A 27,370-nucleotide genomic window follows, 5' to 3' on the forward strand; every position below is an offset into this window, starting at 1 on the left:
CTCTGAGCCCAGTTTCTCCAGCCTCCTCCTCCGGTCGCCATGAAAGGCGTGAGGGGGGGCGGGGCCGAAGGGGCAGCCCCCAAATCCCCGGATGTGAGGCAATGGTGATGGGGAATGGCTTTGCTTTCCGCCGACATAAAAAGTCCTTCCTTCTTCCCTTCTCTTCCTCCTTCTCTCCCTGCCTTGCCCCTTTAAGGGCCTGGGAGCGGCCGTTGAGAGGGCGGGGGTGCTGATCGCGCTCTCCCGTTGTCTTAGGGTTCTCTCTTCTTCTTCTCCTCCCCTCCCCCGCCCCTCCTCTCTCTCCGTCTCCTTCTCCTTCTCCTCCTCTTTTCCCTCCCCTTCGAAGGACTCGATCGTTGATAGGCCAAGACAGTGTTCGTAATAGGAGAGTCTGGGTGGAGATCAGTTGCCCAAGGAAAAGTAATTGGATCGTGTGAAGAGCTGACCCGCCCCCTTCCTCTCCCCGAATCCTGATTAGTCTGACGTATTTCTGGTCCCGGTGCCCCGACTCCCCCGCCCCTTCCTGCTGCTCTCTGATTGAGCGGCCCGGGTGACGTAGGTCCTGCGTAGCTGGGAGGTGGGGCGCGCACGCCGCCCCAGTCGGTTGGCTAATTCTTAGCGCGTGGACGCGGACCGAACCAAGTTCGCCTCCTCTGTCCCCCCTCTTCTCAGGGTAGTTTCTTCCCCACATCTCACATGCGCAGTTTCTTCGCCCCACCTCCATGGAGCCTAGTCCAACCACCGGGGCGCCCCGGTGTAGCCCAGTTTTATCTGGCGCAGAGGTGGGGGCTGGGGGCCTTGAACGCGGCCTCGTGCTCCCGGCTGGGCCGCGGGGAGGGGAGAAAAGGAACCGCCTGGCTGTTCCGAGTGTTGCTATGTGGGTGGAGGAGTGGGCCGGAGGCTCGGAGCCCACCTCGGCCGGCCCGGATACCTTTCTTTGCCTCCAGGCCTCTTCTGCGAAATGAGGCGGAGACCCTCCCGGGCTACGGCGGCGGGGAAGCCCGCGGAGCCCCGGCCCCTTTCTGTAGACGGGGGCTGAGTATTCTGTCAGTCCTATCAAGTGCTACATCAAGGCGCCCTTTAATTCGGCCTCCAGACACCCCCTGGAGACGCTCCTGACTAAGGCGACTTTCCTGGGAGAAGAAGGGTGGTCACTTCCAGTAAACACATCTGCTGGAAACTTGGCCCACGACCAGCCACTCAAACGGTCTTCAAGCATCTCACACTTTCTCAATTCCAGGTCTCTGATTACTTCGTCACATCGTTCTCTTCACCAGAATGTCCTCCCCCGAGTTCAAATCCCAGGCTTGGCCTCAAAGTACCTGTGTAACTGTCACTGAACGTCCCTTGGCCTCAGTCCCTCCTCTGTAAAATGAGGGGGGCTGGCCGGACTAGGCAACTTTTCAAGGACTGCCCAGCTCTAAAGAAACTAGGATCTGAGGGGTGGGGAATCACAAAGGGACAAAATAACCGTGTGAAAAACTTTACTAACGTTAGGGAGAAAAACAGTCTTCTGACTGAACACCCCTCTCCAGGACCCCGCCTCCCAAGGTCAGGGCCCACTTTCCAAAACTGGACGGACAAGCTCCTGGACGTAAAAGCTAAAGCTCCTAACCCTTGCCTGGCTCCTCTTCCTCTTGCAACAGCAGGGCATCTAGTTCCTCCAGCCGCTGCTGCAGCAAAGGTCCAAGGTCAGGGGTAGGGGCTCGGCCTGGGGCAGGGCGAACTGCCCTGGAAGGCCTTCGATGCCGAGGGAGGCTGCAGTCTCGGAATTCCACTGCTCTTCGAAGCTTTCGAGAACTTGTGAAGATCAGGGTTCCATTCCGCTCTCGTGGCTCTTCAAAGATAGTCTCAAAGGACCTAGAACACCCAGGGGCAAGTCAGCGTTCTCCAGAATCACAACATCAGACTTGGAACGGGCCTTAGAGACCAACTAGGCCAATGACCTTATTTTACAGGTGAGAAAACTGAGCCTGAGAGCCTAAGACCATCCTGCTAATAAGTGGCAGAAGGCAGGACTCAAATCTGTGCTTTCCACAATGTTAGTTACCTTCTGTCTAGCCTTTTTGATACCCACTCATGCCCTCTCCACGTTGCTACCGTCCCATCATCTATGCCTTAAACATTATGCTCTTTCCCCAACTCCTCTAGTTCACTCACCGCTTGGCTGTAGGGGACCGATAATTCTTGTTGGTGTAAATTTCCTCAAGGCTGAACTCCTTCTTATTCAATCTGTGGGTCAAAAAAGGCAGGAAGCAAAAAATCCACTCAACCTAACTCCTGACAAAATTACTAAAGATATTAATGTTTACAGACATTAATGTTTGCAAATGATTTAAAAACTGGAATCCTTAGGTCACAGATCCATTAAAAGTGACATTAATATCACTCAACAGTGATATTAATACAGATTATTTCCTCTCCCTAATCTTAAAAGTCATTGTTAAATACTTTTTTATTTTTGTTATTGGAGAGTTCCTAACCAAAAAAAAAAATAGTAACTCCCTTTGGCAGGATACACTGGAGAGCCAAACATAATTTCAGGGCCTCAGAAATAAAAAACAGGCCTAGTATAATTCAGTTTTTCCATTGTCCTAGCAAGAAAATAAGTGAAAAATTAACTCAAATTGAGAATGCTGTAGTATTAGTTCTTCCCACAGTGAAAAGAGGCCACACCCACAGCACAGTAAAATCATATAGTAACTCTATATAAGGGCAGTGGGTGTGGAGCTGACAGAGCCTCTCACCTGATTGGCCGAGGCAGCCCCATTGGAGTGAGGTTGGGCTGAGTCCTGGATGGTGTCCTGCGGATCCGAAAGCAGGAGACCTTTCCCACAGCCTGCCAGCAGGAAGAAGGGAAGGGACAGGTCATGAGTTCTACCCCGGGCCCTTAGTTCAAAACCTCCCCCAGTCCCTCCCTCCAAGGGTTCTACCTTGGTCTCAGAGTCTGACAGCACCATGTCCTCTGGGCGTTGTTGCCCCTCCCCTTGTGGGGAGCAAACCCTAGAAAAAAAAGAAGTCAGGTATATAAAAGCATCATTTCTCTTCCACCTCTATCCTGCCCCCAGGAAGCGGGGAGAGAATAAACAAGAATCCAGAGAAGAGAGAACTGTCAGGATACTGTAGTTAGATGGTGGATTACCTGGATTCTGGCAGGTCCGAGAAAGAGGAGGAAGCAGAAGCAGCAGGAGAGCAGGTGGTGACAATGTTTGGGGGTGCACCTGACCCTCCCAAGGGAAAAACCTCTTTTCGAAGGCAAGGCCGGGAAGGTGGTGGGGCCCGAGCCAGCTCCCCACCCCCAACCGTGTGCCTTCTAGGTCGAGGCCTATTTGGATGTGGAGGGAAGGCGGACCATGCACATCCCTCTTCCCCAGGGGGCCCCAGGTCCGGGCAGGAGTGGCTTCGACCCAAAGGAGGCCTTGGGGCAGCAGGGAGGCCAGGGTCCTGGGCCCTCCACTGACGGATGGGGGGTCGAGGGCTTACAGGCCCCTCCCCCTCCTCTACCCGGACTCGCCCAGACTCAGGGGCTTCCGAGATGGCAATCTTCAGCTCCAGCTTCATGGGTGAGGCTGGTGATGTGGGGCTTGTGGGTGGGGCCTGAGGGGTTTTGGTTGGGGTGAGGAAGATGTCAGCAAAGCTCTCCAGCTTAGAGCGGACAGAGCGGAAGAGTGGTGCCAGGCCCCAAGGGCTCAGGCGTGGCCGCAAGAGGCTGGAGGGTGGGGGAGACGGGGTCTCTGGCTCTGAGCCTGTATAGGAGAAAGAGAAAAGGAAGGTGAAGGGGGAAAAAAGACTAATATGGGTTCCTGACCAAGAGCTATCCCTCTGAATAGACTTACCCATTAAGGAAAATAGCCCCAACCTAGAAAGCTAAGCTCCACCTCTAAGGTACCTTTAAGCTACTTTTCTTGACATTTTCATTGAACAGTCTTCTCCTATGTTTAGAGACTTTACTTACCCCCTTCAAGAGCCAAGATGTATATGGCATAAAACCCAATACTACCACCTTTCAGCCTTTACCAGCCCTCCAGAAGGATAGGCTAGGGGGTTCAGTGCCCCACCTACCTGGCAAAATGCATTCAGCATGGTCCACAGGAGAGGCCTGCCGAAACACTGAATCCAAGTCCATGGAGGAAGGCATTGATTGGTGAATAGCTGTCATATGATCAACTCTAGGAGAAAGAGAGGGGCAGACAGTATTGGTTTTGGGTGGAGGGAGAGGAATAAAGCCATGCTGGATGAAATCCCCAGCTACACCAAGTCGTCCAGTCAAAGCCTGTCTCTCTCTCTCCAGAAACTGCATCTCTTCCTGGAAGGGTCACCAGGTTGGGGGTCGGGAAGAAGGAGAAAGAGAATCCCAAATGATGCCTTCCCTTAATCCACAACATTGGGTTTCAGGGGACATTAAGAAGAGGCATGAAGGGAAAAGGGAACTCAGGAAGGGAACCCCACTTTAGGCTGTAACCCCTCAGAAAGGAGACAGATGCTAAAAGCCACAGTAAGCAGTTCCTGTCCCCCTGCCACACTAAAACCAAACCACTCCCCCTGCTTAAAGCCAAATTTCCAGGGCATTCTGCCACTGGAGTTGCCTCCCCAGAAAATGTTGCAGGTCAGTGGGAAAATGCCTGGCTGACTTCTTAGTCCCAGCTGACCCAGGCCCCTCACCTGCATGCTGAGATCCCTGGGTCTTCAGTCTCATTGTTGAAGCCCTGGGGATAAGCGGAACAGAACTCACAGGGAGGGGAGCCACACAGGGAGACCCCTTTGGCCTCCATTAACACTTAATCATTGCCTGCTACCTTCCTAGAACTTCAGGTTACTGACACCAATTCTCCCTTATTCCTAACCTCCCCTCCCTGTTTCTTCATTCATGCTGTTTCTCCTACCTGGAAAATCCTCCATTCTCTTTTCAGCTTATTTAAACCTATTCATCCTTCAAGACCAAGGTCAAGCCCCAACTCCTCCATGAAACTTACCCCAAATACCCTAGTTCACATTGATCTCATCCTTTCCTGAGTTGCTGTGACTTTACAGGCAGGAACAAACAATTTAGCAATTAAGCTGTTCTAGTTTGTACTATTAGTTTTAAAGTGTAATCAGCTGGAGGAAAACTCCATTTCATATGTTTCTTCCATATTCCCCAGAACACCTGTCACAGGGCTAACCACAAAGAAGAGCTTGAAACAGACTTGACTGATTTAATACCCTGGTGTCCCTGTCTTCTACTCTTGATTTCTCTCTTAGGATCCTCACCAGCAGCTCCTGGGCCTTCACTGGAGACCTAGGATTCTTAATGTCCTCCAGCATCACAAGCAAGGATGGCTGGGAGGGCTTGTCTTGCTGTGAAGGGTTCTCCTCAGCTCCCCGCCTGGATGTTCCCAGTTGCAGTGGCCTCCTCCTCTGGATTCCCATACGCTTTGGAGCTCGAGTCAGTGGCTCCCGGCACAAAGTAGACCAGTCAGGAGGTCTAGAAGGGAAGGGACAGAAGGAAAAAGAGTCAGGTAAATCTAGATTGATTTTCTTGACCTCAGATTCCATACCTTTCAGTGGCCCCACTCACCTTGACTGGGGGCTCCAGGAGGACTGGAGTGGAGAGAGAGAAGGCTGGGAGCGACTGGATTCTAATCGACTACTCCGTCGTGGTGTAGGTGAGGACACTTCAGGAAGCATCTCTTGGGACTAGAAAAAAGTTAGTGGGAAGAAAAGGAAAGTGTCAAAAGGAAAATAGCCAGGTGGACGTCAAGGGCACTGACAGAAATTAGTCCAGATGCACTAGTGGAGACTGGCTTTTGTGGACATTTTGTGGACATGAGTAAACAAAGGATGATGATACCAATTTCAGAGGTCAGCATGGAAGGATAAATATATAAGGATAAACAAGAGGAGAATAAAAGAAAAGAAACAGACCAAGGGGAAGCACACTTTTACAGTGCCGCCTGATCAGCTAACTCCTTGCATAGGTTGCAGACACTTCCAGTACAGAATAAACAACCCTGGATATGCACAGCAGCACCCTTGGAACCATCACTGGCATTACCACGTAGTTTTTTCCAAGAAGTTATTTCTAGAAATACTTCATGCCAAGCAAACATGCTAAGTAATTTGGGGGGGAGGCAATCCAGGTTAAGATTTGCGCAGGGTCACCCAGCTAGTAAGTGTCTTACTAGAGGCTAGATTTGATTTAGGTCCTCCTGTCTCCAAGGCAGGTGCTCTGTCCACTGTGCCACCTAGCCGCTCCTAAACATGCTAAGTACTGAAACTGATAGTGGGGGTGGGGCAGGATCTAGGCCCTTCCCTCTTAGGGGACTCACCATTCTGGTGGCAATGACATCCTCTAGCACCACTGTGAGGACCCGCTGAGAAGCCTTCTCCAGGGGTGATGGAGTCCCTGCCACCCTTGGGCTCAGTCTGGGTTCTCCAAGCTGCTGCTCCTGCAGCCTTGGCCGCTTTCGAGTTCTTGCTCCCCATGGTGCTCTAACCAATGGTTCCCGGTTAAGGGAAGGCTGACTGCGGGGGGGGGGGGGGGGGGGGGGGAGAAAAGAAGGGTGGGGGAGAAAAGAGGAAGAGGTGTGTGTGTGTGTGTGTGTGTATGACTCCCCCAGAGGAGTGCTTGATTAGCTCCATTCATATACCCTTTGCCTGGTAAAAGTACTGATAGGTCAGGAAGTAAATATATCCCATAATGCCCCAGTACTACCACCCCCAGGATCCCACTACCCTACAGGGCTCTTCCCTGAGGAAGAAGGATGAATAAGATCTAGAGGGAGGCCAGGGGCCACGCTCTCACCTGGAATCTTGGGGCAAGTCCATAGGGATAGCGATAGCTTCAGGGAGTCCCTGAAGGGTCCCAGGTTTAACCCCTGGCTGCAGCCTGGGGTAGGGGGGAGGGGAGTAAGGGTCAGCCCATCTTCTAGGGCTGTCCCCAACATGGCACCCTCTTTGCTAGGCATAAAAGAATACCTTTAATCTTTCCTGGAGAGTCCCCTTCACTCCCAGAATACTGTTAATACCCATTTCTTGAAGGAGTCCATTACAAATTACATCCCACTGATTTCTCAGAAAATCCCCTAGAATCTCTTCCTCCCTGGAAACCTTTAAAAGATTTACCGGTTTCCTCAAGCCCAGTGAAGAATTACCCTTTCACAACTGCTTGGACCCTTACATAGATCTTTTTCTAGAGTCTCAATGATTCTCCCAACAGTCCTTTCTCTCTCCCATCGCGTCCCTGGGGAGCCCAACCAACCATCTGTCTTAGAAAAATCCTCCTCTCCATCGAATCCTTTACGTCTTTGTACCATAAGTTTGTGCCTCTGACCCTGCAGCTTCTACTAGGAGCCCTCGAAAGCTTCCTTCATGGCAATGGGAGGAGGAGATTCTTTGCAATAGCTTCCCTCGGTGACTTTCCTCCCCTGAGACCGATCCAAAAGCTTTCACCCTCCCAAGCGTTTCAAGTTCTCCCACCAGGTCCCACGAGCGGACTTTCAGCCCAGCCAGATCCCTGCACGATCAGTCCTTCAGTCTCTTATCTCTAAATCCGAAACCCCCGGACGAATAAACGCCCTCCCCTAACACCCAACCTGGAGATCCTTCCACCAGATGTGGCCAGAAATCCCCTCCTGCCAGATCTCCCGAGGGATCTCCCTCTGAAGATCCCTCGGGATCCGGTGTCAAGCCTGAGAACGTCCCGCCCACCCTGGATCAATAACCCACCGGGTTCTCTTCCCCGCGGGGGAGAGCATGGGTCTGCTTCCCTCCCTTCATCCCTCCCCGCCGTTCGTTCGCTCGCTCTCGCTCTCTTTCTCTTTCTCTCCCCGCCCCGTTTCCCTCCCCTTCGCCCATCCCTCCGCCAGCCGCTCACCGCCGCCTCCCGCAGATCCCGGTTCTCGGACTGTTCCCACCTCCGGCTCCTTTAAAACCTGCCCTTCCTGACCCGGCCCAACCGCCGTACACCTTCTTCTCTGGGCAGACGGGCGCCGCCCAATCGCCGGGTACAGTCTTCCGGGGTGGTAAAAAAGGGCGTGAAGCCGCCGCTGCGGCCATCTTCCCTACGGGCAAGAAGCCAAAACCTTCGCCATCGTGCTTGAGGGCAAAGAGGAAAGTGCTATGAGGGCCAGAGAGGCCGAAGTGGCGTCATCTTCCAAGGGAGCAGTAGAGAGAAGCTGTTAAAAAAGCTTCCTCGGGGGTGGGGATAAAGCTGGCGAAGCTAGGGCAGAGGCAAACAGTCTAGGGCAATCTTCCGGTTCAGTGGCCCCCACGTCCCAACAGCCATTGAGTTAGCACCACCGAGCGGCTTTAACTCCCTGAGTCCTAGAAGAGCCCCACAAGCAGCCACTTCCGGTCCCCTCGGCTTCTCTCCTCGCCGGAGAGGGCGGGGCTTCCCTAGGCCCTCGGCTTCGGAGTCTGGGACACCCGAATGGGCCCGAAGAAAGAGGCTGGAGCTCCAGAGAGCGTAGCTCCTGGAAGTGGGCGGGGCCTTTAACGGGCGGGGCCTCAGTTTAAGGAGTGGAAGGTGTTCCAGGGAGAAGATCGCGCAGGCGCCAGCTGGGATGAGTGGGCGTGGGCGTGGGCGCGGGCGTGGGCGCGGGCGCGGGGCGCGGACTGTGTGTTGTTACCCTGGGGAGCGCGGGCAGGCTGGCGGCCGCAGGAGGGTCTGAGGCTGTCCACGCGCGATCCCGGGCCGGGAGCGAGGAGCCTCGGGACCTTCTCCTCGGAGGAGTGGGGCCGGCTGCGTGGACAGGGACGCCACCATGCGGGAGACCTGCGGCCGCCTGGGCGCGCTGGGTGAGGGGCGCGGGGCGCGGGGCGCGGGGGCAGGCGGAGAGAGGTCGGATGTGGGGGGAAGGGAAGCCGGGGCTCTCCGCCTCCTTGGCGTCTTTGGACCCGGCTCAGAAAAGTGTTTTAAACGCGTGAAATAAACACGCAGGGTCGCGGAGGAAACGAAGGCCAGCGATGCAGTCCAAGTGTCAGGACGTGTTTCTGAGCTGGGGAGTCCAGGTTCAGGGGGGTTGGGAGGAGGGGGCGCGGGCCCTTCTCGACCTCGGGCTGGAGAGCTCCCCCGCTCGGGCGGGTTCGCGGTAAGAACCTCTCGGCCTTCGGATCGGAGGCGGAACCGTCCGTGGAGAAGCCTCTCGTGTCCCCGGGGGTTCCAGCCTGTAAACCTGCCTGGAGGCCGGCTGGGAGGGCCAGGTCTAGCCGGAGGGGCGAAGGGTCGGGCCCAGCGCCCGAGGGGGCCTGCCCGGGAAGCCCCTGCCAACCCTTTCCTTCGGCTGTCTCCTCGCTGGGCGCCTCTTTCCAGATTCTCACCGCGGCCTCCCAGCTGCTAGGGTTGTCCGCTCCAGCCTCCACGCTGGTTCAGTGACTCTGACTGCCAGCCACCGTGTCACAGGTCTCCAGGGCACAAGCCCAGGTACCCTCTGGCCTGAGCTTAGCAGCCCCTCCTAGAAGAACCGAATCGCGTAGTCACACCTCTCCTCAAAATGTTCCTCTTAACACTGAAAGCCCCAACCTGGAATTCAGATGGACCTTCTCGTACAGAGATGGAATTGTGTGTCTATGTTGTACGAATCCTAGATTCGGGTCCTCGCTGGCATTTGTGTAAGTGCCTTAGCTTTTTCTAAGCGTGTTTATATAGACAACATCTCTCGACCCTTATAACATATCTGTAAGGTTGGTAGTACAGATGTATCTGCTTTACAAATGAGGAACTTAATGTGCCACATTTGTGCCCAGGACTTCTAACGCTTCACCCAGCCCTCTCTTGTACATATCTGCCTCTCCATTCCCTTGGGAACTATTTCAATACACATTGCCCAAAGACTCCCAGAAGATTTTTCGAGTCCTTTGGGCCATGTTCCAGTAAATGTGTTCCTCTTGTTCCTTCATATGTTTCTGTACTTTGAGTTGTTTTTTGTGCTATGCCTGACCCTTTTAACTAGATAAACTTATTACTGTTTCTGACTGACAGTTTCCACAAAACCACTTTTAAATCGTTAAATTCTCTTATTCTGGAATAGTGGGAAAGGTATTAAAGGAATCTGAAGTAATTTTCAGTCCATGTGATAAACTGTTTTCTTTAGATTTTTAGGTAACTAGTCTAGAGTGAAGCTCAATTTACCTGGAACCTGGATTCTAAAAGTTGAGTTGTCTTTTTGTGAAGAGACAGCAGTCAGGCGCATATTATATTCTCTGGCCACCTAAAGCTCTTAGACCCCCAATAAGTCCCCAAAATCTTTCTGCACAGGGATCTTGTAGGTTAAAGGCTTTAAAATAAGATTGTCCGGTACTTCATCCTTAGGGTCTCTAGACTTTCTATTCCATCTCAACGGTACTCTGAGTGATAATTCTATCATCTGAAGATCCTAGTCCCAGTGGAAAGGAAAGCAATTTCTCCGGTTTTACAAGGTCAAATTCCACCTCCCCCTTTTCTTTGAGGAGGGCACTGAATATACTTATATAGTAAATAATCATATTCTTTAGGTTCCCTGGAAACAGACCCTCATTCCAGCATGGCGCAGGGCAAGAAAGGGGAGGGAAGAAGCTCAGGCATCACCTTTAATCCTTATAGTATAGACAAGGGATTCCTGAATTTTTAGAAGCCATTTCCACTACCTCTAAGGGAAGGAAAATTCTTTTGCTTCCAGAATAGGCCATTTCAAAGAACTAACCAGTAGGGGCTAAGAAGAGCTGTTTTGAGGATCCTAAGGAGATACCTTTGAGGAAAATGGTCATTGTATCCTGCCAGGGCTCTAAAGCCATAGCATTTCATCTGGCCCTTCTCACTAAAGCTTGGTCCTGCCATCTGCCCTGATTGTGGCAAATCTTTGCCTAAACCTTCAGTTCTAACCAAGCACCATCACAATCACACAAGTGAACAACCCTATCCTTGTCTTGGCCATGGCCTCTGCTTCACTAGCTCCTCCATGCTAATCCACCACCAGCCTGTGCCCAATGTGGGTTACCATTCCACTACCACCAACCAACATGTTACCCATCACCTGGCACCCACCATGGTATCAACCCTGATCTCCTTCCCAAGCTCTGCACTCTAATTTCAAAGCCTCTGCTATACTATACCCTTTTTAAAGCTAAACTTTCAGACTTGGACTCTCAGCCTTCTTTTAGCCAGAAATGTAACCATTCACAACACACAGGGCCCTGACTTCCCCAAGTCCCCACAAGTTCCGATGGCTGTGCTATATGTGGGAAATGTTGTTCCCAGTGTTCCATACTGGCAAAGCATAGCTGCAGCCACACTGGGGAGAAGCCATTCTGCTGCCCCGTCTGTGGCAAAGGTTTCAGCCAGCCCTGCTCACTAAGCTCACGCTAGAATATTTTCCAAGGTAAGCAGCCATACACAGTCTCAGATTTACCACCCATCTTCATGTCCACACAGAGGAAGAGGGATGACAGTACCTGGTGCAGAGGACTCTATAAGGATAGCATGGGGGTGTGCTAGTTAATGACTGTTTGCATTCATTTCCTCTTCCAAACTCAGGATCTTTGGGAAAGGGGCTATGTAGAAGGAAAGACTTTGTGGGTCAGAAGCTATATTTAGGGTGTTTGTGAGAAGAGAGAAGCCTTCGAAAGATTACTTATGGGTATAGGAAGAGGGTGACTAGCCCACTAGCATCAGATGTTGGGAAAGTATTAAAGCTTCCTGTTGATCTTAGGCTCATAGCCACATGAAAGTTCTCCTACCTACAGCATTGTCAGGCCCTCATCAGGTTAGAATGAGAGAAACTGGGCTGAAGCCTAAGTGCAAGATATTGAGAGGAAGGGAAAAGTTTTAAATAGAGCATGGAAACTCGAGAAGTGAATTGTCTGAGAAGACTGAGATGGGTAAAGAGACATTTAGTCAGTCTATAAAGAGTGCAAGTCTGTCCAGACTAAGGAAACAATAAAAATGTAGGGGAATCCCAGAGACACTTTGTAAATTATGATATATAGGAAGAGAATCACCAGCTTCCCTTACTACAGACACTTTTCTCCTTGAACTGGGTTCTACAGGATGCTCTGTAGAGTCCCTCGGAACCTGTAAGAAAAGGTAGAATCTAACTTCCCTTTTAGGTAGGAAACAGCTCTACTAGGGAGGGAGGCCGTATGTCTGAGTCTGACTGATATTGCTCTTTCTGACAACAGGTTGTTGACTCCATACCACTTGCAGAGGATTGGGAGACTGGTCAGTCATTAAATCCTGTGTTAGAGATCCCTAGTTTGTTTCTCTGTATTTTGGAGGTGGATAAAGTATTTATTTCATCACCAGCTATTCCTTCTTCCCACAGAACCAGTAGTCATTGTAGAATGGAATGTTCAAGTTCTGGATTCCTTGTTTCTCCACAGAATCCAGAAGCAGGAATGAGAAGCCCAAACAGATAGAATTTGAGAGAAGCCCTCTGAGAATTTAGCCGTTACATCAAGGACATGGAGGAGACCTCAGCGGGGAAGGCCAGCTATGGTGGGACTCAGCACCACTAGGCTCACAAGAGCAAAAACAACTTCCCTGGGACCCTCAGCCACTGTTTCAGGAGCTTTTTATACTGTTCCACCACCATCCCATCTGTTCTGGAGAATACCCATATACCTGCATATGGTTTGAATGACAGTCCTATTACAACCAGCAATGTTGTTTAGCCACACAGCAGGGTGCAACCCCTGCCCCAGTTAGAGAAGCTCTTCACAGAAGTCAGAAGTCAGCTGTGGAAGCAAACTGATGGACCCATTGTCCTAGTGTTGGGAGGCAAAGGGACTGGTCACCTAGGCAGGACTGTTTCATCTCCCTCTGTCCAAGGTGACTTAGACTTCTTCCTTGGCCTCCAGCACTACCAGAGATCTTTCAGGAGGAGGGTTGACCTTCTTGGTCATGAGCATTGAGAAAGGACTGACAAGGCCCATAGCCAGATGAGGATTTGAGGACAAAAAATCCTTGTGTCTTGATACCTTAAGAGACCAAGAGGGAGCTGGACAGTCTATGAGTTTCTGTGCCAACTCCAAACATCCAGGTGGGTGAGAACAACTGCATCCCTACTCTTCTTCCTGTCTGCCTTTCATCCAACTCAGGTCCATATCTATTGCCTCACTCCTATCTGTCCTCAACTTTCCTTCCTTCCCATCCTGTTTTTCCTCTCCTCCCTCCAGAGAAAAGGAGCACCAGATTTTCGTTGGTCGGCCACAAGATCAGAAATTATGTGTGCAGGCTACAAAAATGTAATTATTCAGTTAAGTTCACCATTACTTATAATTTATTGGTCTAAGTCTGCTAGCTGGACACCTCATGGTTCATGGTATTGGTGGTCTGGTGATTGGACCTTAGGACATAGAATGTATGCAAAATAAATGGTGTGGGCAGGATGCAGTAAAAACTGGAGGAGAGTCAAGAGAAATCCTTTTGAACAGTAAAGACCATTGAGCTGAGTTTTGAAGGGAGCTGGGGGTTCCAGAAAGACACAGATGAGAAGGGACAGCATTCTATGCATCGTGTATTCTACCTAGTCATACTTTTTTATGCTAAAAATTTAAGACCTATATGTTCTAAGGATGGGCCCTAGAGTCTCCTAGCTAAAAGCATGAGGGATGGCTCCTGATGGGTTTGAGATTAGGTCAGAGTGAGGGTAGAATAAAGGCCTTTAATAATGTATTCACTAGGTAGTAAGGATTTGGAGGGGGCCCCTTCCCTAGTCTTGAGTTTCTTCATACACTCTCCTTTCACCCTCTCTCCTTTCAAATCTGGGGAGACACTCTCCTTTTAAAGGGATAGCAAGGGAAGAGGGGAGGGGATGTTGCCAGAAGAATTGGCAAGGAGGGAGTTGGTAGGTTGAAGCTCTCTGAATGTCTGGGAGCCTAGACAGGGGTATCAAGTCTCTGAAGGGCAAAGGTAAAAGATCCACTCAAGACAGGGTGGTCCAGATGATCTGTGTCCCTTTGGAAGTGAAGTCAGAAAGCACCCCTCTGTGTCATGTCCAGTCCATCACCAGGAAGCATCCCTGCTGTTCCTGACCTGCTAATGTCCTAGAGTCACCCACCTTCCAAAAGTCTAGTTCTACTTCACACTATTCCTCGGGACAGTGACAGGACCACTGGATACCTGCAGGGCTCAAGAATGGGCATGACTGGGACAGGGACAGCTGGATCTTCTGATCTCACCCTCCTCTCCCCTGGAAGGGAGGTTGCGAGGCCAGACTGAGGGCAGTGGGCGTGGGCTTCACCCATGTGGCCAGAAGAGTTGGGATGGCTGCACCCCACACAGAGAGAACTCTATAAGGAAGTCATGCAGATCTACTGGCACTGAGGTGCCCTGGGTATGTAAGGCCTTTGAGCTGGAACAGATGGTGCCATAGGTAAAGAAAAGGTCTTTTCTGCCCCAGCCCTCCTGGGCTCTAGCCCTCCCTGTAGAGCCTTCCCATGTTCAGAAGATCCTCCTGTTTGTACCCCAGGTCCCAAATGGTCTTTGACACAAAGCAGCCAATGCTAACCCCTTACTCTACACATGTACTCTTTTTTCAGCCTGGAAGTCAAACTCTTGTCTTTCCACATCTTAGGTGAGATAGAAAATTAAGATCTTAGTACTTATGGGTAGGCCTTTACTTTGATTAATTTTTCCATCAGATCAGTGTTAAGAACAATACTTCTTTACTTCAGGAATCCATCCCTTCTTGATGTGAGAAATGAGTTTTTTCAAACCTTCAGGAATATAGGATCACCTCCATGACACATGCAGGCAGTGAAAGAAGACATTCATGAAGTTTATTGTTATTAATACTGATTTTTCATTTGTATTGGGCTACTAGGTTCACAAAACATTTTCCTCACACCCTGTGAGAGCAAGTATTATCCCCATTTTACAGATGAGGAAATTGAAGTTCAGGCAAGTGAATTGTCCAGGGACACAACTGTAAGTAAGAGTTGGAGCTAGAATCCAAACCGAACTCTGCTCATGTCTATACCCAGAACTTTTCCACACACATTATTGCTTTGCAGCATATTCAGATTAAAGCTGTTTTTCTTAAAGCCACCTAAAACCCCATTTGCCTGTGTCTCTTAGACTCTGCCCAGAAAAATCCCCTGATCTTCCTTCATTCTGGACATGCTTGGACTTCTTCAGCTTTCCTGAGTTGAACCTTTTTTTAGATCTTTCACTGTTCTGATGCTTCTTGGTGAAATGAATCACCTTTTTTAATTCAATGCTGGACAGCTCCTCCTTACTTTTCCTCAGAAGCCTATGTTAAATACATCTATCCACATGACTACACATTTCTGTGCTATCCCTCTCCCCATTTCCTCCCTTCTATGCTCCTGTACTGTGGTTCTCCATCCTTCTGTAGGAACTTGACAGGAGTGAGTGACTGGTAACCCACCTTGAGGGGCCTAGGATAGAGCATCAGTACAACTCAGTGAGATGTCAGAACTAGAGACGAGTCTGAGTTATAGAATATAGCTTGGGAGTTCAAGAAGCTTTGGTTCCAACCCATGTTCTGTCACTTATTAGTTTTATTTGTAGAGGGAAAAGTACTAGACTTGGAATTAAATGGACCTTGAGTTCCAAACAAGCCTCAGCTTCATCTGAAAAATCATCTGGAAAATTAAGATAATACCCATTTAAGATAGTACTCAGTGTTTTGAAGATAAAATGAGATAATATTTGTCAAGCATTTTGCAAATGTTGAAGTGCTACATAACTGCTAGCTGCTATTACATGTTAGCAGTAATAACTAGCAATTTGGCTTTGTTGTTGCTCAGTCATGTCCAACTCTTCATGAGGTCTTTCTGACTTCAGGCCAAGCACTCTATCCACTGTTCCACTAAGGTGCTTATTTATTTCCTCACATCATATAGGATAGGTGCTATTATTTTCTTCATTTTCCAAATGAGAAAACTGAGGCCAAAAGCTTAAATGACTTGCCGAGAGCCACATAGCTAGTAAGTGTCTAAGGCAAGATTTGAACTCAGATCTTCTTAACTCCAAGTCCAGCATTCTTTCCACTGTGCCACCCACCTTCCCCCTCAGATGTTCAACATGCATATGAGCTGCTTTATAAATCTCAAAGCACTATATAATTGACAACTGCTAGTATTACCATAGAGTTTTTCCCCCAATCTGGTTGTTAGTTTCTTCCTATAATATCCCTTCTAGCTTTACTGCTTTATAAATGAATGACATTTTCCATGCTTCTGACCCAAAACTAAAGAAGAGAGGCATTTTTGTCTGTGGAGGGGAGGAAGCAGAGGACTCTGGGAAGGAAATGTGAGGGTACTGCCTCATGTCAGTATGGGGATTTAAGCTTCCATCAAGTTCTGATCTTAGAAGTTAAAGGTGCCTACATATTTTCTGTTCCCCCAGGATTTCCAGATCCTAAACCTGCCCTCATCTCCTGGATGGAAAAAGAAACAGAGAGGTGTGGCCTAGGAGCCCAGGAATCTGAAGAGAAACGGAATTATCCAAGAACCTGGAGGTAAGGAGACAGTATCACATTTGAACTCCTAGGTTCAGTTCTTTGAGAGCTCTTCTGAGCTAGACCTCATTGGAAGATTTTTTTTTTTGGTCCCCTTACCCTTTAAAGATCTGATCTTTAAAGCTACTCCTGGATCATCTCCCCAGAAAAAGTCCTTTCCTCAAGACAACCAACCTCCTCTGTGGCTTCTATTAAAGCCCCCTCCCTACAGATGTAAGAGATGATGTAGTCCTTAGCTGTCTCTCCCACTACCCTAGGTTTCCACATAAGTTGCTTGCCACCTATGGATGTCACTGCATTATATCATTAAATCATTATAGCCAGGACATGAGGATGGTAGGCAGGTGTGTGAACTGATATGGGCAAGGATGAGGAAAAGACACAGGAGATGCTTTAAAATATTTTTATAATTTTAATATCTAATAAAACCAGATAATATGAAAAACACATAAAAACCCCTCTTTATGGCTTACAGGGACTTGTGCTAATTTAAATAACACATGTGACAGTAAAAGCTCAAATAAACAATTATTTGGTTTTTTAATTTAAATTTTATTTTCAAACAAAGATCAGCCTTCTCTCTCTTCCACTTTCTTTCCCTTCTCCCCACTGAGAAAGCAAGAAAAACAAGACCTCTCTGACAAACATATATAGTTAAGCAAAACAAAATTTCTCGTGTCTAAAAAAGACATGTCTAAAAAAGAATGTCATTCTGTGCTCTGAGTCCGTCACTTCTGTCAGGAAGTAGGCGGCATGTTTCTTCAAGAGTCCTCAGGAATTGTGGTTGGTTATTGTGTTGATCAGAGTTCCCAAGTTTGGATGAATTTGTGGAGGAGAGGCTACCCCACTGCTTCCTAATACTACCATGCTGGCTCTACTCTTCTCCATTCTCTAAAAAAACCCCAGAATTCTAAGACCTTGCCCCAGGTGCCCAAAGGCCTTGTCACATTTTCTCAGCAATGCCCTAGTCAGATCCATGTTGGAACAGTAATCCCTTCTTCAACGTCTCTCACCTGTTATCGTCCGTCTTGTACTTGGAGACCTCCAGTTCTGATAGGGCACTTAATTACATCCTACGGTAGTCCTTCCCATTCTCAGATTACTCTCATTGTTTGGAGGTTTTCCTTACATTGAGTTTAAGTCTTGTCCTTCTGCAACTTCAAACTACTCCTCCTAATTCTGTCCTTTGAGTTCAGTCGGACTAAGTGTACTCCTCCTTTTATGTGACAGCCCTTCAAGCAGTTAGAGATTGCCATTATGTGTAAACCACTCCATCCACTGCCATAGAAAGTGTTTTTAACAGCTATTGCTGCCTTTCTGATTTTTCACTTGCCTCAAACTGTTATCTTCATCTATTTCTAACACACGTTTATTAACCCCCTATTCTCCATAAGTACTACTGTGAATCTTTACTACCTTGATTCCCTTGTTTGTTGCTCCAGAATTTGCTGATGTTTCATTTTTTAACTTGTTTCTCATGAACTCTCCAGAAAATTCTGCAGCTCCCCAGCACCAAGCTAAGTGTCAAAGCTGAGTTTAAAACACACAGACACAGACACACACATTCCTGAAGCTAATAAACAAAGGATACTTTTACCTGGCCCTTTTTCTCATTCCTTCCACACCTCTATGTATATGATCCCAGGTGTAGAGTTGGAGGAACCTTATAAGCCATCTAGTCCAGCTGTCTCATTTTACAGATTAGGAAACTTTGACCCAGGGAAGTGAAGTGACTGGCCTGAGATCACACTGCTAATAAGTGACAGCTGGGATTCAAATTGAGTCCTTTCCACCAAATCAGACTGGTGTCTTCAAAGCCTCAATTTCACTCTCAGTTTCTCCTTTCTTGGCTGAGTGCTACTTCTTGGCAAAGAGGCGGTGGAACGTAGGTATAGAATGGGATGTTTTCTGACACTACTAATGTGTGAAATTGTTTTGCTTGATTATACTTATTTTTAGAAAGGAAGGCTTTTATGGAGGGGTTAAGGGTAGAGAATTATAGATTAGGAATGATATAAAAAAGAAAGAAAAGAGCATCAATGAAATCTTTTTAAAATAGAAGAGAGCAGAAAGGGATATACACAGGTACTGTTAGTATTAAATTTAACATATTTTTCAACAAGCCAAGTGGTACAAAATAGAGATTTATAGGGTTTTTTAAAGGTTCATCCTCCACCACTATTATTTACTATCATATTAGAAATGCTAGCTATAGTAATAAAATAAAAATAAATTGGAGGAATAAAAATAGGCAATAAGGAAACAAAACTCACTTTTTGCAGATGATAAGATGGTAACTTAGAGAATCAACTAAAAAACTAGTTGAAACAATCACAACTTCAGCAAAGTTGTAGGATATAAAATAGCATTTCTATGTGCTACAAACAGAACCCAACAGGAAGAGAAAGAGAAATTCCATTTAAAATAACCACAGACAGTAGTATAAAATACTGAAGTGTCTACTAGCCAAGACAATCTCAGGGACTATATGAACATAGCTGCAAAACACTTTTCACACAAATAAAGACATATTTAAACAGTTGGAGAAATATTAATTGCTCCTGAGCAAGCCAAATCAATATAATAACAATGACAGTTCTGCCTAAGTTAATGTACTTATTCAGTGCCGTACTAAACTTCCAAAAAATTATTTTATAGAGCTAGAAAAGAATAATGGCAGAATTAATATAGAAGGAAAAAAGGTCAAGAATATAAGGAGAATCGATGAAAAAGAGTGTGAGGGAAGATGACCTAACAGTACCAGATTTCAAAGTATATTACAAAGCAGCAATCATCAAAATAATATGTTATTGGCTAAGAAATAGAGTGATACATCAACAACCACAGTGCAAGGAATTTTTCTGGTAGACTTAGTCCTTCAAAGCAATGCAAGGACCTAAAAAATTCCCAATGGACTTTTGAGGCAAAACGCCTTCCACATGCAGAGAAAGAACTATGGAATTGGACTGCAGAATGAAGCAGACCATTTTCTTTTGTGTTATGTTTTGTTTTGTTTTATGGTTTCTCCTATTCATTTTAATTCTTCTGTTCAACATGACTATGGTGAAATTGTATTTAATAGGAATATATGTGTACACTATCTCAGGGAGGGAGGGAAAAACAGTCTAAGATATATGGAAGTGATTATAGAACACTGAGAACAAATAAAATAATTATTAAAAAAAAGAAATAGAATGATAGGTCAGTGGAATTGACTAGGTACAAAATAGACAGTAGCAAATGATCACTGTAACCCTAGTGTTTGATAAACCCAGTGATCCAAGCTTTTAGGGTAAGAACTCACCACTTGACAAAAATTGATGGGAAAAATTGGAAAGCAGTTTGGCAGAAAGTAGGCATAAGTCAACATCTCACACCATATGCCAGAATAATGTCAAAACTGGTAAATGATTTAGACAGTAAAAGGGTGGTATAAATAAATTAGGTGAACATGAAAAAATGTACCTGTCAGATCTCTGGATATGGAAAGAATTTATGACCAAACAAGAGATAAAGAACATCACAGGAATTAAAATGGATAATTTTGATCACATAAAATTAAAAATTTTTTTGCACGAACAGAACTAATGCAGCCATTATTCGAAGGAAAACAATAAACTGGGGGGGGGGGATTTACAATACATTTCTCTGATAAAGGCCTCATTTCTCAAATATATAGCCAAATTTATTAAAAATATCCTGAGCTGAGATATGGTCAAAGATACAAACAAGACAGTTTTTAGAAGAAAACAAAGCTATCAATAGTCACATGGAAAAATGCTTTAAATCACCATATAGTAGAGAAATTCAAATTAAAACAACTCTGACATACCACCTCACACCTGTCAGACTGGCTAACATGACATAAAAGGAAAATGATGTGGGAGAGGATGTGGAAAATTGGGACACTAATGCACTTTTGGTAGAGTTGTGAAGTGGTCCAGCCATTCTGGAGAACAATTTGGAACTATGCTCAAAGGGCTATAAAACTATCACCTTTGACCCAGAAATACTACTACTAGGTCTGTAATCCAGAGAGATCAAAAAAATAGGGGAAAGGATCTATTTGTACAAAAATATTTATAACAGCTCTTTATAACAGCAGAGAATGGGAAATTAAGAGAATTTTCATCAGTTAAGGAATGGCTGAACAAATTGTGGTATATGATTATGATGGAATACTATTGTGCTATAAGAAATGACAAGCGGGATGGCTTCAGAAAAACCTGGCAAGACTTACAAGAACTGATGCATAGTGAAGTGAGTAGAACCAGGAGAACATTATCCGCAGTAACAATAATATTGTAAGGATGATCAGCTGTGAAAGACTTAGCTACTCTGATCAAGACAGTGATCCAAGGCAATTCCAAAGGACCCATGATGAGAAATGGTATCCACCTTCAGAGAGAACTGATGAACTCTAAGTGCAGATTGAAGCATACTTTTTTGTTTTCTTTATTTTTCTTGTTTTGTCTGTGTGTGTTCTTTAGCAGTGAAGCTAACGTGTAAATATGTTTTGCATGACTTCACATGTATAATCCATATCATATTGCTTGCCTTATGATGGATGGGAGAAGGGTGGGAGGGAGTTTGGAACTCAATTTTTTTTTTAAATGAATGTTTAAAAGAATTTACATGTAATTGGGAAATACTTAACAAAATAAATTTTTAAAAAACATTTTTAAAATGGGGGGGTGCTAAGGGAACCTCTCTCCTATACCCTCCTTCCCCCCACTTCCCAACTCTCCTCCCCACCCCCTGGAAAAATCGATCAAGGCCAGCAACTGCTTTTGCCTTTCTTTGTATCCCCAGAGCTTATCACAATTCCTAACACATAAAAAGTACACAATAAATTTTTATTGACTGATCATCTGATTGATTGGTATAATCTTAAAATACAGATAGAGTTTTTTAAAAAAAGCTTATCCTCAGATGTTCTCACCAGTCCCGACGGCTTTCTAGATTCCACGTTTTTGCTTATCCCCCAACCCTCTCCCCAAACCACCAAAACAAATTAGTAAAATTATTCTAAATCATGTTATCAAACCATTGCTTTCCTACCTCTCCGCACCTTAAATTCTTTTTTTCTTTTATTCTCTTCTGTTGGCACAAGAACAACATGCCCCGCTCCAGACATGCTGTCTGGCTCATTCTTTTGATATTTCTCTACTTAAAATTTCATTTATAAATGTACTTTTTGGAGCTCTCAACAGCCTTTGAACATGTTATTACAAATGGGGCTGAGTTCCCAGCTGGGCCACAGAAGCCTACCCAGCCCACAGTTTTTTTTTTCCATTTCATACTGTTTACTTTTTTTTGAAAAACTATGTAATAAATACTAGACATTGTTTTCAAAGCTGCACTGCTTTTCTGAGTATTCCTGATACTCAGAATGACTTCGTTGTTTATAGTTGTTCTTAAAACATTGCCATTACTGTGTACAACATTCTCTTGCTGTTTATTTCACTCTCCATTATTTCATACAAGTCTTTCCATGTTTTTTCTAAAATCAACCAACTCACCATTTTTATAGCACAGCAGTATTCCATCTAGCCCATAACGTTGACAAACTATATAGTTAGCTCCCTGATAACCTCAACTGAAAACCTCTCTGCCAATTTCTCCTTCCCCCCAAAAAAGCTTATAATTTTAAAGCACAATTCCATTTCCTTATTCCCTTCACCTTTCTCATACTATACTAGCACTGGAAGTGGTTTCCTTTTACTCTATGAAGAGATTCCCATTTTCTCAGTAAAAATACCAGCATTTCAGGTTTTGCTTTGAAACAGGGACTTCCATTTTCTTTCATGTCAGATTTTTGAGACACTGATTGTGTGTTCATCCTTCATTTTTGAAGAGGACCATGACATCACAGACATGATGACATGACTTGCACTTGACTTTGTTTTGAGTGAGGGAGGGCTGTGCAAGGTCACCAGCTTCACTTTTTCCTCCTGAGCCCTCTGTATCCAGTGACCAGATGTTCATCAGAATGCACTGGGAGACCTTGGCCTTTTAGGCTAAGGCCTTTTCAGGTACTCTAACACTTAAAGTGAGGTACAGTCAGGAAGTAAGCAAGAAGAATGAGCAAACAGCAACAAAAAGAATCATCATAAAAAGCTGCTCTAGTGACAGGGATGATGGAGACACTGTGGTACAGTGCAATGAACACCAAACTTGGAGTTAGAGACCTAGGTTGGAGTCCTAGGTCCAGCACTAGAAGATCTTCAACTCAATCCACCTGTCAGAACCTTAGCCTTCTAACTAAGCAGAGCACAGTGTTAGTTGCCAATTTAAAAAAAAATTCTCCAGCTACATGTATAGTCTCCCTGCCAGACCCTTCCTTTTCAAAATATCTGATGAAATGTTTGCAAAAAAGGCAAGGTCGGTGGCTTTCGCAGCCTGTTCGGCTGTATTTCTCAGGGCTCCAGTGAATCCCCAAACTGTCCCCATAGGTGTGTAGATTAGTTTTTAAAAGGAGATGTTCTCTTGATTTTCCCTCAGGTCACTGGAGACAGTCCCAGTTTTACCTCTTAACATCAGAAGTGCCTAAGAAGTACTTGTGATTGGTTGGGTGAGATCTGGCCTTGCCAAAGAAGAAGATGCCCCAAGGTTAGGGTACCCTCTGTGTCCTTGCAGCCAGCAGAAAACCCAGTCTGCTCGCCTTATTCCCCAACTCTGTATCTGCTGTAGAGGTTTGAAATTTCTTTCCACTCTGCTGTTCTCAATATATAAAAAACAAAACCAAAACACTGAATGTGTCCCCAGCCATTCCTGCTATTACAAAGGGAATGGCTGTTCTCCCACTAGTGCAGGAAGAGACTTAACGGGATAAAATGGGCCGTATTTATCTTTTCCTTATCTTCCTGTAGGAGCCAGAAATAAGAAAAAGAACAGAAAGGGAGAAGGATCTGGAGCTTCCCTGAGGAAGCCATCTCCAGATCTTCAAACCAAGCAGAAGGAAGTGAAACCTGACAGGCCCATGGAGCTGCCATGGCTCTGGCCGTGTCTCCAGAAGGACACTGGGGCATTGCCACCTGCTCAGACTGTGGCTGGACATTCTGAAAACCCTCAATCGTAGCACTCCACCAGCATACTCACAATCATAAACGTCCTGACCCCTGTCCTGACTGTGGGTGCTGCTTTACCAATTCTGCTCAGTTGATCAGCCACTGGTGAAGGCATTCTGGAGTGTGTCCTAATGCCTGTGTCTGACTGCACACATTTAGAATCCAGGCATCCTGATCACTACTGGCATGTTCACTCTGGGAATCACCCATGTGCTTGTGCACAGTGTGGGGTTTGATTCTGTCATCAAGAGAACCTCACTGGACACCAGCTTCTCCACACTGGGGAGAAACCGTCCATTGCCCTGACTGTGGGCACCACTTTCAGCAGAGTGAGTCCCTGGCTATCCACCAGCACCCTCATACCAGGGAATGGCCATATCCCTACCCTGAATGTGAAAAGCGCTTTTTTGGACAGTTCATCCTTAGCCTAACACCAACAGATCTATCAAACTGCCCAAAAGAATCCTGTTGGGCCTTTGTCAGCAGGACTGGGGCCAAGGTTTTTTGACTCAGATCCCCCATAGGCTTTTAAGTGCTACCCAGACAGCATCCATGAATGTGGATGACCTTGACTGAAAAGACAGGAGGAAAACTGTCAAGGGAGTGAGGTGCAGAGCCAGACTCTGAAGGGGAGGCATTGAGGCCTTGAGACCCATCATGTCTCTGACTGTATGTGCATGTGTGTACAAAAATTCAAGTTGCTTAAACCCATGAAGAAGAAGCCAAATAAAGTGTCCTGGCTTCAACCAAGTAGCCTTTCATTTGGGGGCTTAATGCAGTGACTACTGTATTATGATGCATTACTCAGTAACAGTCTAAAATTGAAATCAGAATCAACAAACATTGACAGAGAGTCTACTAAATGCTGTAAGCGTGAAGTACTACTTAAATGTAAGTTATTGTTACAAATTAGTAAGGATGAAAGTTGGATAGGAAGAAGTAAAAGATGTGATCGTTGATCATATGATCCATTCATGGATCTTACACTCGTTAGGTCACAAATATGTGGAAGGTGAAAACAATGCAATAACTAAATAAGGAATTTCAGAAAGCAATTCTGTGCTTAATTGCCTATGGAAAAATAAACCCTTACTTCAGAGAAAGGAGTCATTACTGTGGACTTACGTGTGATGGGAAGGCGTCATCCAACTGCAATGAACTGCTCTTGGAAGAATGGGAAGGACCTGAATAAGTAAAAAGAAGAGAGATGAGGAAAACACCTCAACGGACGTAAGAAAGTGTGTGCTGTTTAGGGGACCTTGACTACAGGAATCAGAGGACTTGGTTCAAATCTTGCCTCTAACCCTAAATCCTGTGTGGCCTGTCCTCCTCCTTTCCTCATGTGAAAACGAGACAGGTGGACCAAATGCCTCTGAGTGCCTTTCTAGCTCTACATCTATTATGCCATGAATTGAGACCAGGTTGGCTGGGGATAAAAGGCTCCTTTAAGAGTATAGTGAGAAATAAAAATGGAAAGGTAGGGGCTGAAGGACCTTGAATGCCAGGCTAAGGCTTTTAGATTTCCTTCGGTAGGCAAGGGAAAGCCATTAAGGTTTCTGTGCAGGGTAATATAAGGGGAAGGCTTCAAAATGGAATTTCTGTAAGTTTATCTCGGTCAGGGTGATTAAAGAGGGACTGGAGCAGAGACAAAAGGTCAGGTAGACCAGTTAGGGGTTAAGTCCAGATGGGAGCTGATAAGACAGATTGGAATAGATGTGGAAAAGAGATAAAAGAGTGTAAAAAAGAGGTGCTGCTGTCCTGCTGTCATTCCTTACACTCAAAACCTCCAGCATCCAGATCTCCATCACTTCCACCATACACATAGTATCAGGGTTTTGGTTGAGAATGAATTCAGTTTTCAGTTAGTTTACTTAACCTGTCAGTCTCAATTTTCTCATCTCTGAAGGGAAGGGAATAAACATTTACATACACCTACTACATGCCAGGCACCATGTTAAGTACTTCACAAATATTCTCTCATTTAATTTATAAAATAGGAATGATGCTTTGAGTAGCTGTAAGGCTCCAGAGAGCTAATGGATAGAAATTGCTTTTTGGGCTTTAAGGGACTATATAAATGTCATAGAATAATTTGGTATGACCTGAAAGGATTAAATGACACCAAAGCTAGCAAAGTAGAAATCGAAGGGCACTCTGAAAAGCTGGCACCTACAAACTCCTCCCCACCCACCCTCTTCTCTGACATTTCTCTGACATTTCTCTCAGCACACAAAGGGTGAAATGATTCCAAACATCCCCCCAGCCTAAGTCAAAGTCACAAAAAGGGAAATGAACTGTGAGAGACAGCAAAAGTTGTTTCCACAGTAAGTTATTGTTAATTGGTGAAGTCATTGAGAGTAAGTCAGATAATATGAAGGCCAGCAGACTGCAGGTGGACTCAACCAATCAAAAGACAGACAGTGGCCTTCAGAAAATTACAGTTTTTGATAAAGGGACCAAATCTACAGCTAGCTGGAACTAGTCAAGAAAAATGACCTGAAGTTACCTGGAGAAGGCTTGTCTTCACTGCATTTGCTTAATGAACCTCATGCAGATAAACAGACACACCTCACATAAAATTATCCCTCCATTTTCTGATCATGGGTCCTATTTTAGAGCATGTTTGGGAGGGGGAATCACACTAAGGGGAGGAGTTACATAAGAGACATGTAGAAAGGATGGTGACCTAATGGAGAATGCTGCTTTGGCCAAAGTGTCCAATTCCTCTGAACTCTGCGGTAATAAATTTTCCTTGATACCTTATTAATGTCAAGTGTGTTTCGAACATAAACCATCATCATTTAATGTCCAAGTCCTACCAAGATAACAAGCTAATTGGCGGATGAAGGCTGGAGTTCTGTGAGTAAGTGGAATGGTCGCTGGAAGTGTTGAAGTTGGGCACTTCCCCCATGAACTGCTGTCCATGCTCTCTCTCCATAACGTCTTTCTTGTTTCCTTCTCTGTCATCTTTTGGAATGTTTCTTATAAAGAAGGCAATTCTCTTTTTAATTGCCCTGCTGTAGCTGGACATTTCCCTTACGTTAAAAATAACCACAAGCAACTCCTCCCAAATCTGCAGTTTTCTATTCTTTGCAGAAAAGAAAAACCATGCTGTTCTAAAAACAAGTTACTTTGTTTACTCTGCAGAGGCAACATTACAAAATAGATAGGGGCTGCCTCTGAATCACTAATCAGTTTGAGCTGAATGTCCCCGTAGACTTCTCAAACATACACGTCCAAAACAGAATTCATCTTTCCCCCTAAAACCCACCCCACTTCCAAAATTTCCTATTTCTGTGAAGGACACCATCTTTTCAGTCATCCTCCCCCCCTCTGCATACCCAATGGATTGCCAAGTCTTTCCCATCTCACCTCTACAAAATCTCCTGCACAGATCCTTATGACCTCTCACCTGAATTACTGCCATAGCCTCCTAATTGGACTCCCTGACTCCAGTCTTCCTCTTTTCTAATCTATCCTTCCCACAGCCTCCAAAGTGATATTCCTAAACTGCAAGTCAGACTGTGCCATTTTGTTCTCAAAAAGCTTCAATGTCACCCTACTGACTCTAGAAGAAAGATCATTTTTTGTCTCCAGCCTCACTGTCCCGACTGGTTTTATGTCATTCCCCTTCGTGCATTCCAAGGTCCAGAAAAAATGACTTTCTTCTTTGCTGTTCCCTACAGTAATCCATCTCTATGACTTTGCACAGGTGTCCCCTGTGACAGGAATAAACTGATTCCTCACCTCTGCCTTTTGGACTTTCAAGCCTTCTTCAACGCTCACCTGAAGTCCCACTTCCTTCTGGAGGTGCGTCCTGTTTTCCTCCCCTCTCCCGAAGCTAACAGCTCCCCACCC

At 45.9% G+C, this 27,370-nt stretch overlaps 1 protein-coding gene across 5 annotated transcripts; it reads right to left on the reverse strand.

Moving 5' to 3' along the window:
• Positions 1-1,467: 1,467 nt before the first annotated feature.
• PRR14 (proline rich 14) lies at positions 1,468-27,331 on the reverse strand. 5 transcript variants are annotated; one of them, XM_072597567.1, is made up of 12 exons: positions 27,260-27,331; positions 24,638-24,696; positions 6,309-6,504; positions 5,558-5,676; positions 5,251-5,464; positions 4,663-4,706; positions 4,063-4,169; positions 3,143-3,746; positions 2,934-3,003; positions 2,748-2,839; positions 2,161-2,232; positions 1,468-1,860 (listed from the first exon to the last, which is right to left on the reverse strand). In XM_072597567.1, exons 2-12 carry the CDS (start codon positions 24,655-24,657, stop codon positions 1,611-1,613), a joined length of 1,788 nt encoding a protein of 595 aa, XP_072453668.1. In that variant the 5' UTR covers positions 24,658-24,696; positions 27,260-27,331; the 3' UTR covers positions 1,468-1,610. The 5 variants fall into 5 exon arrangements, with proteins under 5 accessions (XP_072453668.1, XP_072453664.1, XP_072453666.1 ...); XM_072597563.1 differs by lacking the exons at positions 24,638-24,696; positions 27,260-27,331 and adding exons at positions 6,785-6,868; positions 7,856-8,472; XM_072597565.1 differs by lacking the exons at positions 24,638-24,696; positions 27,260-27,331 and adding exons at positions 6,785-6,868; positions 7,708-7,796.
• Positions 27,332-27,370: the final 39 nt, after the last annotated feature.

This window comes from Notamacropus eugenii, chromosome 3 (genome assembly GCF_028372415.1).
Source record: "Notamacropus eugenii isolate mMacEug1 chromosome 3, mMacEug1.pri_v2, whole genome shotgun sequence".
NCBI lineage: Eukaryota > Metazoa > Chordata > Mammalia > Diprotodontia > Macropodidae > Notamacropus > Notamacropus eugenii.